The sequence below is a fragment of the Branchiostoma floridae genome, chromosome 6 (assembly GCF_000003815.2).
Source record: "Branchiostoma floridae strain S238N-H82 chromosome 6, Bfl_VNyyK, whole genome shotgun sequence".
In the NCBI taxonomy this organism is placed as follows: domain Eukaryota; kingdom Metazoa; phylum Chordata; class Leptocardii; order Amphioxiformes; family Branchiostomatidae; genus Branchiostoma; species Branchiostoma floridae.
This window is the reverse complement of record NC_049984.1, coordinates 12786212-12801134: the sequence shown is the minus strand read 5'-3', so window position 1 is coordinate 12801134 and position 14923 is coordinate 12786212. Positions and strand designations below refer to the sequence as shown.

The 14923-nt window shown below is 40.3% G+C and overlaps 1 protein-coding gene and 1 long non-coding RNA gene across 9 annotated transcripts in view; both read right to left on the bottom strand.

The window, feature by feature from the left end:
* Positions 1 to 9639, bottom strand: part of LOC118417018 (Golgi apparatus protein 1-like) — a 61297-nt gene extending 51658 nt beyond the window's left edge. For 3 of the 8 annotated variants that reach the window (XM_035822342.1, XM_035822345.1, XM_035822343.1), the window contains exons 1-4: positions 9494 to 9623; positions 5933 to 6019; positions 4127 to 4423; positions 1699 to 2124 (exon numbers count right to left, since the gene is read on the bottom strand). In XM_035822342.1, coding sequence (XP_035678235.1) covers positions 1699 to 2124; positions 4127 to 4423; positions 5933 to 6019; positions 9494 to 9586 — 903 coding nt within the window. In that variant the 5' untranslated portion in view covers positions 9587 to 9623. Of the gene's footprint in view, positions 1 to 1698; positions 2125 to 4126; positions 4424 to 5932; positions 6020 to 9493 lie in introns of all 8 variants that reach the window. The other 5 variants (XM_035822347.1, XM_035822344.1, XM_035822346.1 and 2 more) reach the window with 5 other exon arrangements.
* A 952-nt stretch (positions 9640 to 10591) lies between these two features.
* Positions 10592 to 13326, bottom strand: LOC118418339. The gene is made up of 3 exons (XR_004831439.1): positions 13196 to 13326; positions 12710 to 12854; positions 10592 to 12282 (listed from the first exon to the last, which is right to left on the bottom strand). It is a non-coding gene; the product is annotated as an uncharacterized LOC118418339 (long non-coding RNA).
* Positions 13327 to 14923: the final 1597 nt, after the last annotated feature.

The following is a 14923-nucleotide window of genomic DNA, read 5'->3' as shown; positions in this document are numbered from 1 at the left end:
GAATACAAGATGAAAAGAGCTATGTGTAGGAGTAGGGAAAAAAAGTACATTGTAAGATTTTATATATTCTACATGTTTGACTTGATGCAACAATAAGTACGATTCAGGAAAATGTCATCTTAGACATACATTAAGTCTACTTTCGGGAAACTTCATTTGGACTGTAATAATATTGCATTACCCATGACAGAGTTTAAAACTGCCCAAGATTTTAAAAATCTGAAACAAGGACATTTTCTTAAACTTCCCCACAGTTTAAAACTACTGTATTGCACCTGACAGAGTTTAAAATGCCCCCGAGTTTAAAACTTTTGCATTGCCTTTGACAGAGTTTAAAACTGCCCCAGAGTTTAAAACTACTGTGTTGCTCTTGACAGAGTTTAAAACTGCCCCAGCGTTTAAAACTACTTTATTGCCTTTGACAGAGTTTAAAACTGCCCCAGAGTTTAAAACTAATGTATTGCCCTTGACAGAGTTTAAAACTGCCCCAGAGTTTAAAACTAATGTATTGCCCTTGACAGAGTTTAAAACTGCCCCAGAGTTTAAAACTAATGTATTGCCCTTGACAGAGTTTAAAACTGCCCCAGAGTTTAAAACTAATGTATTGCCCTTGACAGAGTTTAAAACTGCCCCAGAGTTTTAAAACTACTGTGTCGCTCTTGACAGAGTTTAAAACTGCCCCAGAGTTTAAAACGAATGTGTTGCTCTTGACGGAGTTTAAAACCGCCCACAGCATCATGAACAGCATCTGTTATCTATGCTTTAGGATTAAGCTACCCAACATGTATGTGATATGGCAATGTCCAACAGTCGTGTGTGTTAAACCCGTGATCTGTGCTTGATACCTGAATTTCTGTGCTGAACTAGTGTCACAGGAGCATATGATTAATTCATTTGTCCAGCCATACCATTTATGTTTTGGCTTATGGCCAGTCCTTGCATATACATTATACAGGAACAGCCACAAGAAAAGTCACTGTTTACAATTGCAGTAAGGGCCCTGTCACGTACATCGATGATGATGACGATTTCATTAATGATGCGGTAATAACGGCGTACATCGTACATATAGGTAAAATTGGGAGCAATATAAGCAGTATAAGTATATAAAGTCATGGTCACAAACATTGTAGTTCAACGTACGATTGGGGTTTTTAAGCTAACCTACATCAATGTCAGTAAATCGTCGGTAAATTGTAGATAAAATTAGCCATCGGGCAACCAGAGAACAGCGTGCCCATAGAAGAGCCTGCATTTAACGCTAAATTTTCCATGTGGGCTATCCAGCATCACACGCAGGTGATGATCAAAATTTTTCTATGACTATATACACGTGGTGAATAGTAGGTTAAGTCGTGGGTTCATAATTAGATCAGATCTCGGCCATAGTCTGTCTCTGGAGTAGGGTTGCCAAATGGATACTTTTTCACTAACAAGAGGACATAACAATCAACAGCTAGATCCACATTTGGTCGTTTAAAGAAGCATAGCAGTGTTTAGGTGGCTATCCAAAAAAGACAAGTGAAAAAATGAACAACGTTGGAAAAATTTTGAACAATGCTCTGCGATGGCTGATTTTACCTACAATTTACCTGCCATTTACCGTGATCATCGTGCTATTTACAGAGTAAGCTATCAATGGTACAAAGTACGATGTATGTGACCAGGGCTTAACAAGGAACATGTACATGTACTTACCGGTCGGTCATTTTGTAAGCAGTCAAGAATGGCGAAGTTGTTTGACCTCACGTTGTGTGCACAAAGTCGCTGGACGTCTTCCCGACAAGCAAGGTTGTCCGCAATCCGCATGTGTCCCTTCCCGCCGGACCGCTGGTTCGCTGCCGCGGGTGCCGCCAACTTCTGCGGGATTCCATCCAACTTCATCCTCATCTGGGGGTCGTTGCGAGCCCTGGGCGGGATCTTTGGCACCTCCGGCAGCATTCCCTCGTCCTTCACATTCTGGACCTGTTGAACAAGTTTCTTGTTTCGTTCAACGATGTCGGCGACCTTTCCGGGAAGGGGATGAAGGTCGAGTTGACCTTGATCTCTAACATCTTCTCCCCCGTCCCTGAATCCACCAGCAAACCCACCAACACCACCGCCACCAAGATCCAAGTTATTTCCCTGATGACAAACATGAACGCTACCGTTAGCTGAGACCATATTCATGCCTTAAAAGCAATTACAGTATATAGCAAGAGTACAATACCACACATAGGGAAAGCATCTGTGATACTATAAACCATCACAAGTTTTAATGGCATATAAAAGCAGCTCCCCTTGACATTGCACAAAATGATATCAAAGATACACGCCAAAGGAGCTAATAGACCAGACAGATGAAATGACTTATTTCAGAAACTTCTTGTTAATATCATAAGCCAAACTGTATTACTTGAACTCATTGGACTTATACTGTAGAGAATGAACATGTATACAAGGGGATAACATCAAAATCACCTCAATGCCCCGACATAAATACACATTTTCTTTTAAGGAGAGACAAATGTTTGAGAAAAAGAAAAATTTACAATGGAGTCTGAACCAATCCTTTTTTCAGTCCACCAATTTCCACAGAAGTCATGACTATGGACATCAACAAAGAAATGTCATTTGTCTGGCCACCTGGGGATACATGTATATATGAATTGGATCATATCAATCTGGCTGGTGCATGTTGAAGGAGATTGTGGTTGCCTGGACGTAACTTTTGCAAGCTTTTTTAGCTTCATTACACTCTCTCAATCGGTTCCCATCTTGACTTGGAAAGTGACCCAGAGAGCGTACTAAAGGTATTAAAAAGGCTGGTATCCAGGCTACGCTGCAGTTTATTTTCCATACTTGTATGTGCTACGTGTTATAACCTCAACAAATTTGACCTGGTGACATTGCATCCAGCCAACTACATTGTGTAATAATCCTTCTAACAGTCACCAACAATATAAATAGAACTATCTACATAACACAATAGCCTTGCATATCACAAACAGCTTTGAAGAAGAAAGTGTTGTGTTAGGCATGGAAAAAAGGCAGTTAGTTAGATACTAGTAGTTAGTTAGTTTGTAAGTTAGTTAGTTAGTATAGTGCTTAGGTCAAGGTATGTGATTCAAAAAGTGCAAATCTGCTTCCAAACTGTTGGTGACATTCCAGAAACATGTAATTACCAGAACCTCCATCCATCAAGTCACAAAAAGACATAGAACATACATACTATTAGGCGCGCTCCTGAGGCATCGCCAAAAATGTAAACTAGTTCACAAACAGAAATTTATATTCTCTGACAGGATTCCATCTGGCCTCAACTACAACAGACCCTAAGCCCAGCAGATCCCTTCTCAGTTGACATCAATTTGTAAGCTTGTACACTTGCTGGTCTGCTGGTGTACAAATGAGAGTACTAAGTCCCGCCACAGCTGATACATAAGCAATCCCACCCAGTTGGGTTACTGGTAAGTACATGAAGCATGCCCTGGCCAGGTGTTATCTCAGCAAGCACCTCTCACCTACACGCACGTCCAGAAAATGGTTTAACCTCCCCCCGTTGTGAGGGCATGCCGGCATCCAATTTGTACGTTGCACACAGAAATCAGAAGGGACAGCGGTAATGGGAAACCGGCGCTGTGTAGGCAGATATGCTGTTAGGCCATGGATAGATCTTGCATGTACATTTGTACCAATTTTGGATTGGCAAAATACGAAGCTTTCAGAGAAAAATACCGTTTCTGTCCCTGCGCAAAGCAGTATCATACATCATACAACTGGCTTGGGACTGATGGGACGACAAATGATAAGGCCCACTTTACACAAATAAAAAGATGGGCAAATATTGTTGACTGCGACGTCACCAGCGATGGTATTTTTCTGTGTCTAAAGAGGGATCAGAGCTTCGTGCAATTGTCTTTTCACAAACCATCATGTGATGACCTCGGTGTTGGTCATGCAAGCTTTCAGAGAGGGGCCTGCTTGTTAAGTTCCTTACAATGAAAGTCGCATGACAGTGCACTGTCGTAATACACACACACATGCACACACGTATACAGATGGTGTTAGTAAGTCAATGTGGACCTTTATCTATAGAAGGAAGGTGCAAAAAGAGACATGGTATCACTACAGTGGTTATCCTTGCCTGTTGATTGATTCCCTGAACCTGTCCGAGTGGTGCATTTTGTTGGCCAGCATTGTTAAGAGGTGCGAGCACGTTTGGCGGATTGGCAGCGGGATTTTGCTGCAGGGGAACAATGTTTGGCTGGTTGGGAACCTTTGGCTGCATGGCAGCATTCTGCTGTAACATTTGCTGGGGTACGACATTATATGCCTGGACCCGCGGAACTTGGGCTTGCTGCCCCTGTAGAGCCTGCTGTCCCTGTAATTGTTGCTGCTGCTGTATTGGTTGTTGCTGGACCGGCACATTTTGGGGTGGTATCTGAAATATGTTACATACAAACAACATTTTATAAAAATTGTACACCTAAGTTTTATGATGACTTAAACATACTGATTTGTACACACTGTATTGTATGGACTTATATATCTGAGAAATAACAGTGATTTACATTTCAAAAAAATGTAAAACAATACTATAAAATTATAATTTTTAACATATTGTTGTGTAACAACTAACATACTGATTTCCACCCAGCCATAGCTCTACTTTGACTGGATCCCAATGTGGCTGCTGTGACCACAACTGAGTCAACCACATACTGGTTGTACTCAAGCGGTAAGTTGTCCTTACCAGTACAGAAACTGTAAACAGCTGTGGTACTGAGAAGGGTATCTCTAATATCCTCTTTTTTCAGTCAAGGTTGAACAGTATCACCTTTCCCAGCTTGACAAAACTGCTTTGTTCTACAGTAGTGCTGGTGCTGATTTGGTTTACCAGAGTGGCCAAGTTAATTACATGTATATATGCACATATATATAATCAAACCTGCCCAAGAAGACCAAGGAAACTATAAAATCTGGTCTATGTTGTGGACAGATAGTCAGTGGTCACTATAGACTGGATCCTTGATACTTGTCAATAGCAATAATTATGTAAGGGACCGTGAAAAAGTAGTCACATAGGCCAGGTACGTAAAGTCTAAAGGTGGTCATTTGCACATGCAGGTTTGACCGTATATACAAGTATTGATTAACAACTTTTTCCTGAAAGTGACCCAAATTCCTACTAGCCCAAGCTAGATTCACATGTTGATGACAGTGTCTGGATCAAAACAAATCTATCACACATAACAGTGACAGACTTTCAACCTTAATGGGTGAAAGCCTGCCACATTCTTTGGAATCATATTGGCATATCTCTCACTCTCTTCAGAGCCTGAAATGACCACAATGACAGCTGTTACAATGTTCTCTACAGCTTTAGTATATTGTAAGGACAAGACTTGGTTAGAACATGAAGTTACATTGTACAGGTGTTGTAAATGGTATGAGGGGAACATAAGTTATTTGGTATCCTGGAAATGGAAAGTAAGTGTGAGTTAAGACAAGGCACTGTTTCTCACTGATGATGTCATGGTACATGTAGCTGTTCTTGTGATGGAGCAAATTATAGTTAGTCATTAGGACAAATACAATGTATGTGGTTTCTCTTCATATAAGTACATTCACAGATCCAACCATGCATGTTCACTTGTCAAAGGTGAAGGCCCATTACTGTAGTTCTTGCCTCAAACATGCTTATACAAGTTTTGATATGGCACATGATGGACTCTGTTGGTCAGTTTGCATAATAATGTACAGACATATTTGTTAATATATCAGGGATCTTCACCTTTGACCTGCCCATGCCCAGTTAGATCTATGAACTTGCTTATTGCAGGAACCTGGTGGTGGATATGAGCAAGGATGGTTAGTTGGTACACAATGATACATAAAGCTCCATGATGTGATGAGAACTGGGAGTCTAACATGGTACGGGATGACCAACCCTTGCCTGCCACTGCTGCAAAGGTGCCGCCTTCCGTCGTGGCTTCTGTGCCCCACCTGGTTGGTTCAAACTCCCAACACGCAGTTTCTGTATGTTGGCAAGCATACAATTGTTCGTCCAGTTAGAGTGAATGACATATCAATAATAGACATACAACTGAGGCTGTAATATTTGCACAATCACCACATGGTTAGAAATCAGTTACTGATAAAGAACAAAAAGCTTAGACATCTAGGTAAACAACATCTATAGACAAATCAATCTCTATGACTGGATGAGATACAGAGATTGCTTCCAGGCATTCTGAGCATCATCCATCAGACATCTTCTTCAGTGTCACTAGAATGAATTGGCACAACAAATCAATATCAATATGTAACTGTAACAGGGAAAAATACTTTTGAGCAGGTCAAAGTCTAACTCATAATGATTGGATATTAATGTGACTAATAATATGTAAATCGGTACGGCATTCAAAGCACTGGGACATAAACCTGTGAGTTAGTAGGCAGTCACATAACATCACTTCAAAACCAGTAGTATACAGTCAAATATTTGATATTGTCAAGCGCCTTCAACAGTACCATAAAGGAAGCTGACAGATGGAAACATGCACACCCCTTTGAGAACACACCACACAGTTGGTTGTATACATGTATCATGCTGACTGCAGACTAGACCTAATGTTTGTCTAGTCACATGATCTACTGTCTGTCACAAATCAGTCTAAACAAGTTGCAGGCTATGCTATGTGCTGGGCTAGTGCTATGTATATATTATGTTTAAATGGGGTATAACTACCCAGTACGGCCAGTATGCAGCCTACTGCAGGTTTGATTTTGTATTACTCTGAGGGGTAACCTTAATTAAGTTAAAAGAATCATGTCTAATTAGAATTAGGCCCAAAGCGCATGTGCTTGTGTCAATTGTAAATTCCTTTTCAGCAAACCCACCTTGTTTATTAATGACAGGATCAGTTAGAAAAGTTTCAGCCTTTGAGCAATTTTGGTACGTATACACTTTCTTGTCCAACAGGGCCTCTTGCGGACATTGACTAATTATAGTTATAAATGTCGTAAATATTGTTTCATCCATTCAATTTTGGGGGCATATTTTCAAGGGTGCTTACAATAGAAAGCAAAACATGTTCAGAAAAAAACTGTTTTAGATTACATGAGTCCATAAAATATGTGTATTTTCTCATTAAACCCAGTGATACAGCCCAATGGGCGTATGAGACCTTGGGAAGCTGTACATGTCTGTTCCATCCAATACCACCAAACAGGAAGTAATGGGTACAGAATGGACTCACCAGCTGTGCAATGACCAACATCATGTACACTGGGCATTAGGTTATACCATTCCTGGGAACCTTATGACATCCGTGTCCTTGGAATATGTTATGTTTAACACATTTGTCCAACCAGTTTTTCCCATTACTTGTTGTTGTTCTGTCAGTTCACTCTTGATGATAAAGATGAGTAATCTATCAATTCTATCTAATTCCTTCTTTGAACTGGAATATATTTGTATGGATTCCTTACTCCTTTGCTAAATTAGACCTGCATAATTAACTAATTCTATTTCAGTGAATTTGCTGACATCTCGTATCTGGTATATCTACTTTTGACATACAAATGCAAGTTGTTTATCTTACTTTGAATACAACCTTGAATGACAAAGAAATTTTTTTAGAACAGGTGTTAAGTTTGTTTACATAAGAAAGGGAGGATACACGCAAAAACTCCACGTGTCAATGGAGAATCCTATAATATATGTACTGTGCAGGGTAACTTTTTGTGAGACAGACAAGATATTTTATCATGCTTGGCGTCAGTAGCTTCACTGTAAGGCCACACTGACTTGATTGTAAGGATGATATCCAGGCAATCCATCGACATCAATGTTCGTCTACGTAAAAAAAAATGTGGCCATGCTGTAGATTGTACAAAGAAGCTGCAAGTATAGACTGTAAATTGCAACAAGCTATCAGAAATCAGATACTAATGAGCAAAGTCTTTAAAAGTCAAAGATCTGAAGGAACAAAAGTAAATAATTCAATGTTTGCTATACCATGTTATGTGTGTTCGGTCATTTGTTTGATCTTGCTGACCAACTGTCCAGATATTTTTTTGTTGCTTAACTTTTTGTCTACAACAGCATATCAGTTTTAGGGTCCCCAGGGGAGGTCATCCAGTTAATCAAATCACTATGGCCTATCACAAGCCAGGGAACCAATAGAGCCATAGAGTTTCTGTCCAACAAGACTTTTACCAGTTTTCATGCAGTTACAGCTGGTACTATTTGAAACAGTATAAAATCAAAAAGTCAAGAACGATATCACTTTGCATTAACGTTATACCTCAAAACAACCAAATTTCAGATGACTATTCCTCGCACACTGATTATTGTGTCAGAACCTTAATACGTTTCTAATATCATTTACATGCTGTACCTTGAGAGCAATTTGCGTTCCCTTAACTTTATATACAACTGTATACTGATAATCTCAATGGCCAATCTCTGTAGACATTTGGCATCTTGACCCTGAAAATGGAAGAGAGCATCCGTCATTGATCCCAGACTTTGTTGATCAGATATGAGACAGACCCTTGATCCCTGGTAATATGAAGTCCGATAACATGCATGTTGTTCATGAATACAAATGGTGGTAAAACGTGTGGAATTATCATGCAAATCCGATATCACAACAACAGGGTGATATCCAAGCAGTGAGACACAAGACCAAGGTTTTCATTCCCGCTGTGCAGAACTGGATTCATGAACGGGAATTCACAGAGGCACAGGATTGATTCTGATGTCAGTCCGCCGAATCCACCTCCTGAATCGGGTCTGGATTATCCCACCCTTCCTTGGAGCCTGATTCAGACAGTTCTGACCAGATTTTAAGTTTTGGGATCAACCCTGTGCCTGGGTGAATCCTGATTCATGAATCGCGGTATAAAAGGGGTCAGACTCATAGATACTAGTAATCTGCAAGGTAAAAAATTATGTGAAATATGTTGCTACAGCCTAAACATGGTGTAAAACAACAAACCATTGACATGAAAATAGACTCATAGAGTGTGTTGCCAATACATTCTGCAGGTGATAAGAGAAAAACACTCATTCAAACACTCATTCAATCGTCTACCGTGACGTAATATTCAGGTTCTGTTTTACGCACGTTGCTGCAAGTTCCTACAAACCTATGTAACGTTACACGTACACGCAAACGCCGAGCTAGGCGTAGGCACGAGTTTCAGACTAAACAGTACACGGTAATCTTGGGCCTTGTCACGGTATCATCTAATTTGGGTTGGTAAGGTAGACTGGGAGGAAGAAAAGGAAACTTTTGTTGTGAGCGTTCTTGACCCCGGCGATCACAAGGCCACGGCCCCCAGACGACGTGCCTGCACAGCCGATGACATGGCACTGGTCAGCGGCCCTATCCCATACGCCCTGTCGCTACGCTACTTTCACAGCGATTCACGGGAAACATGGAGGTACTTAGAAGCGGTGAATGTTTAATTCTGACGAACAAACCGGCACCGAACTTACCTGTTCGCCCTCCTGCACGGTCAGCCCTGCTAGCAACAGGAGGAAGACAGAATTGACGGCGACAGCCGACAAGACACGTCGCACGGACGCCATGTTGGAACGAGATGCGGAGGGAGACACAGAAACTCATCTTCCGGTGATTAGGATTTAATTATCATTCTGCGCTCAGAGTCGTAGCATGCTAATCCTATAAAGCAATAAATAATTATCTATACTTTATAAGGTTTTAGTCAGTTTCTACCCGTATATTACGTCAACTACAGGGTTGTGATCGGTCGAACTTTATTGTATCTGCGGACTTACATGTGTGTGTTTAGGCCCCATTTCCGGTATTGAAACAGGTGGAAAATCAGTGGAACAGACCAAGGACGTTATCTAACGCTGCAATATAAAAGTCGGTTTGATAAAAGTTAGGATTCTACTACAAGACACGCTTTAAAGCGTTTTTAAGCATTTCTTGGAAAAATGCGCCTTTCTTTTGTCGTTTGTGGAAAATTCATGGGAAATTAGCCCATTTTAAAGGTCTTTTAAAAGTTTAAAGGGCAATCAATTCAAATCCTTTTCCACAAAAAGCAAGTTCAAAAGATTTTGTCAATATTTCTCTCCAAAAATTATGAAAATAAATAATACCTTTTATTCATATGCCAAATTTGAACACCATATTGCCCAAGTCAGAGCATCTGATTGTAACAATTACCAAAGTATGCAGACTTTTCCAAAGAACTTGTCCTAAAACCGAATTTGCAAATTATTTTACTGTTGAGCAATGCCTGCCCTCCTGAATTTATCATCAAGCATTGCCCGGCTTATATTTACTGTTAGCTTTGCCAGGATCCCCCCATACAGACCCTCACGCTGCTGTGGTGTTTCATTGCAAGACATAAAGCGAGAGACTTGTCATATGATCTCCCATCCTATGACTTTTTGTTGCCCAAGGCTCCCATTAACGACTATATGAGTGCGCACTCACTCTAAGTGGTAAAGATCCACAGGTTACAGTAATTCCCTGGCACATGCTTTATATCTAATTAGCAGCCCATGGGGCAATCACCTGCTTGCTCTATTGGGGCAATATCAATTATTCAACAAGATTTTCTAGACCATTTTATTGACATTCCCAGATACCCATCAAATTCAAACATACGTGTAACATTAATCCCATTGAAATTGGCTGATGGAATAGTGGGCAAATGATGTTTGCAGACAAGACAGAAGGATTCTTTGATAAAAGAAAATAATATAGCATCCCCAAACCTTCAGGTATTTATGCATCTAAATTTTCTGTCAAACAACCATAACACAAGTCACAATTTTCCAAGGCATTAGGGAAGACTATCCATTCCAATGTACCTGTATATGAAATCCTTTTAATCTAATTTGTAATGTTACATACTGATGATACTGAAAACGTAAAGAGACCACATACACCATATAGTTCATGGTTCCAATAAAGCAAGGCAAGACAGCCACAGAAAAACAGCCCAGGCAGTAAAGCAAGGAGACAATGTGTAATACAACATGGCACTTCAACTTGGCACATGTTGTAGCGTTATGAATTATTGAGCATGGCTAGCGATTAAGTGATCTTCCCAATTCATCACAATTGGTGTATTCCCCTTGTCTGTTGATATAACAATATAGTGTTGTTGATTGTGGTTCAGAAAGTTGTAAAAAAATAAAAAAAGGTATATTACTAGACATGAACTAAGAAGAATCATAAAGGAGAGTGAATAATTGCACAAGAACAAAAAAATTATGAATGAATTATGCTGTTCAACCAGGGACCACAATGTAATGTCCTTGGTTTAACAGAAGAAATAGCTCAAATTATTGATTAAGATAAACCATTCTGTGTTTGGTTACCGCTCTTGTACAAGATGTTTCTTAAAAATACATTCATGATAGAGGTTTTCATCTGTCAGTTAAAGAATACTTATTCTTTATGACCAAAAAAGCTTTGGATACTTCCCTTTGTTGCGCCAAGGAGGTTATGGAATGCACTTATGTACATGTTGATGGTCAAGACCATGCCAGTTGCAGTACCACCTCAGCCCAACAGGAGGTGCTGTTGAATTGCTAGGTAATGTAATGTTAGAGACCTGGTCATATTGTCACTATGACATGGGGGTCAATGATATAGGGAAGCACTGAGTGATAAAATGTCATAGTTCAACTAGAATGTTATTTCTATGTTAAGAAATATTACAACAAGGCATCGAATTGCCAAGTGGCAAGGCTATAGCTAGAATTCAAGAATAAATAGTAAAAAATGTACACAGCAAAGTCCCATCAGAAGGTAGTTTTATTGCATCACCTGTCATGCAGACAGTCCACTGTCATTGGAATATTTCACTTTCAGATCTGTCCCATGGGATGACAATGAGAACTTTCACCCCACAGCAAGCACAAAATATGGTGCAGGGCTGTCTCGTGGACCAGTCCCTCTATCCCAGGACGAAATTCACTTGTTGGTACAGACAAAAATTTCATCCTGTCCTTAAAAAATTGATTTTCGTGACAATGAACTGATGATTTTCATATGCCACAAATGATCATAGGCTCCAAAACAATGAGATGAACGCAAAAACCATTAAAGCTGGAAACAGGTCGGATATCGTACAATGTTTATCTACTGTATGCCGCCTCCTCTGTTACTCCGTAGCTCATTTAGGTTCCTCTCTTCCACCCCTCTCATCCGCGCCTTGCTGCGAAGAATCTCCAGTCGATTCCTGTCGACATGCTTTTTCACAAGAATGAAGGAAATGATTGCTGTAGGCATTATTGTCACCCTGAAAAACAAATAAAAACATTGTTTATAAAACAATCAACACGTAATGTAAAAAAATGAATTTCAGGAAAGAAAGGATCGCCCTTTCCCATCGAGTTGTGAACATACAAGACAAGATCACCTTTACCTATCATAAGCCTGCATTTTTCTTTTAACTACTAGTAACATTTGTAGCTTCAGTAAGACACTAGCAATGATTGACATTTTAGGCTACAATTATACTAGGAGTCGTGAATTATTATTCACTTTGCCCAGGCACGGGACTGATCCATCTGTGAAGCCTTGTATAAAGCTCCGAATCCAGCTCCAAGGGGGATTAATCCAAAGAGGTTTTATCAAGATAAATTTATTTAATCTATGGCAAACTGCCACAAACATGCAAAGATGAGACAAAAAGAAACAAAAGAAGAACGTCTTTCTAACCCTACCAGCCGATAATGATCTTTCCTGTGGGACCCAGTCTTCTTATTGAAGCCACTGGGTTGAACATCCTGGAAGTTCTTCTGTGACGACCAAGGGCGACTGCAGTCAAAATCTGGCACCTCTGGACTTCACCATCAAGAACTGCACAATCTGAATCCAAGGATAACAGGTGCACACGTAAGCAATTTTAAAAAAAAATCTAGTATTGACATTCGTCAAACCTGTGTTGATGTGTCAAATATGTCTGATGTATCTCTTTAATATGATACAATACAGAGTTGGGATAGGACAACATTTTGAATGCCACTCCAGCCCACTCCATGCAACCCCCCTCCCACAAATCACATATTGGAAGATTTGTGTAACGTGCGTTTTACAGAATATCATCGCAAGACGTTCTTATAACCTTGACATGCCAGCAACTGACCTGCCGATATCTATATTGTCAAAAACAAATGCAACCAAAGAAATAGCACATGCAAATCACTTACAAACAGTCACGACTGCAGACGAAATATTGTTGTGGTGCCTGGTGAAAAGGTCATTCACCGCTGACACTGAGGACTATACCAAAATTTATGGGGGCCACCGCGTTGTGCCAGAATGAAGAAAATCCAATTTTATCGTAATATGTAGACCAAAAACCGCTAGCTTTTTCCTCTCAACCACATTTCAAATGTCCATTTAATGTAATAATCCATCTATTTTTGCTTGATTGATATTCAATAATTGTTCGAGTACCCCGGGATACGTGTGATAATGGTTGTTGCCTTTTCGTGTTGCCGTACGCAAGCGACCTCTGCCGGGATTTATTAGATTTGCAGCTTTTTGCCTTTGACTGATATGTGCGAAGAAAAACGTCATAGGACAATACTCTTGCTCTGTTGCAATGAAACACCAAAGCAGCATGGGGGTCTGTCTGGGGGATCCTGGTAGTGCTTAATAAATATAAGACAGCTGGCAATGCTTGGTGATAAATTCAGGAGGACAGGCACTGGTAAATTAACTTGCAAATTGGGTATTAGGACAAGTTCATTGGACTAGTCTGTATACTTCGGCGCAATCAGATGCTCTGTTGTGACTTGGGAAATCTGGTGTTCAACTTTGCGATATGAATTAAATGTATAATTTCTTTTTAAAAGTTTTTTAAAAAAATCAACATAATCGTAAGAAACAACAATACACTCCTAGACATGCTCTAACTGTTACAATGCTGATGCAGCTTTTGTGGTAAAGGATTTGTTGCTGAATGTTCCATAAGGCCACACCGACTTAATTTTATGGACCCTCCGTTAAGGTTACCCTCCAGTCACAGAGTAACAACAAGTCTTTATTTGCAGGAGGCACATGTAGGTTGTATTGTTCATCTTAGCTGAACTTGTCAGGGCAATGCTCGCTGGCCGTCGACAGTCTTTCATACAACTGTGTAAACGTGACATCGCCTCGCCGATTGTATACTTATCCCCAATAATGCATTCCTTTGATGCTGACGCATTTTGATGGTGTGTTCGCCGTATCATACTATACAAGCAGAGGTTACGCTCCAGCTGTTTTGACGTTTTTAGGCGTTTTTATCGGGCTATTTGCAGGTATAATTACAAAAAGGGTTCAAGCTGAACTCAAGAACCAGTAGCCTTAGTCCTGCAGTCATTGTTTGATTATGATAATGTCTCATTGGTAATTCTGATGTGTTCTTGTTCTAAGGTTGCTCATCCAGAGACCGTTAATGAGCCCATGGAACAGATGTCGGCATCCCCAGCGAGAAATAGCTGTCATCATCCCCAGGGTGTAATATGTGGAGCGGTCGTCATCATCTTTTGTTTGGGAGTGCTCACAGGCAGAATGACAAAAAGGGTTCGAGCCCAAACGTCAAAACAGAGCACAATGAATACAATTGGATAGTCCCAAAGTCTTTCACAAGAAGAAGTCAATTTACTATTAAGCATTGCCAGTGCTGTATTTTCTGAAATAAAGTATACACCCCAATTTCAGTACGCACCCCTGGATTTATCGAATCTGTTCAGTACCGGGTCGCCAGAATGTTTAGTGGACTCCAAATCCTTACCCTTCCTACCGTACCGTCTATACCCAGCTTGGTCTTCCATCGCTCATCTTCCGCCGCAAATTCCACACACTGACTGCCCTCATCAAACTTGACGAACGGACACTGCCCACCTCACCTCTGCAACCTCGTACCCACTACCAGGTCATTAGCCATT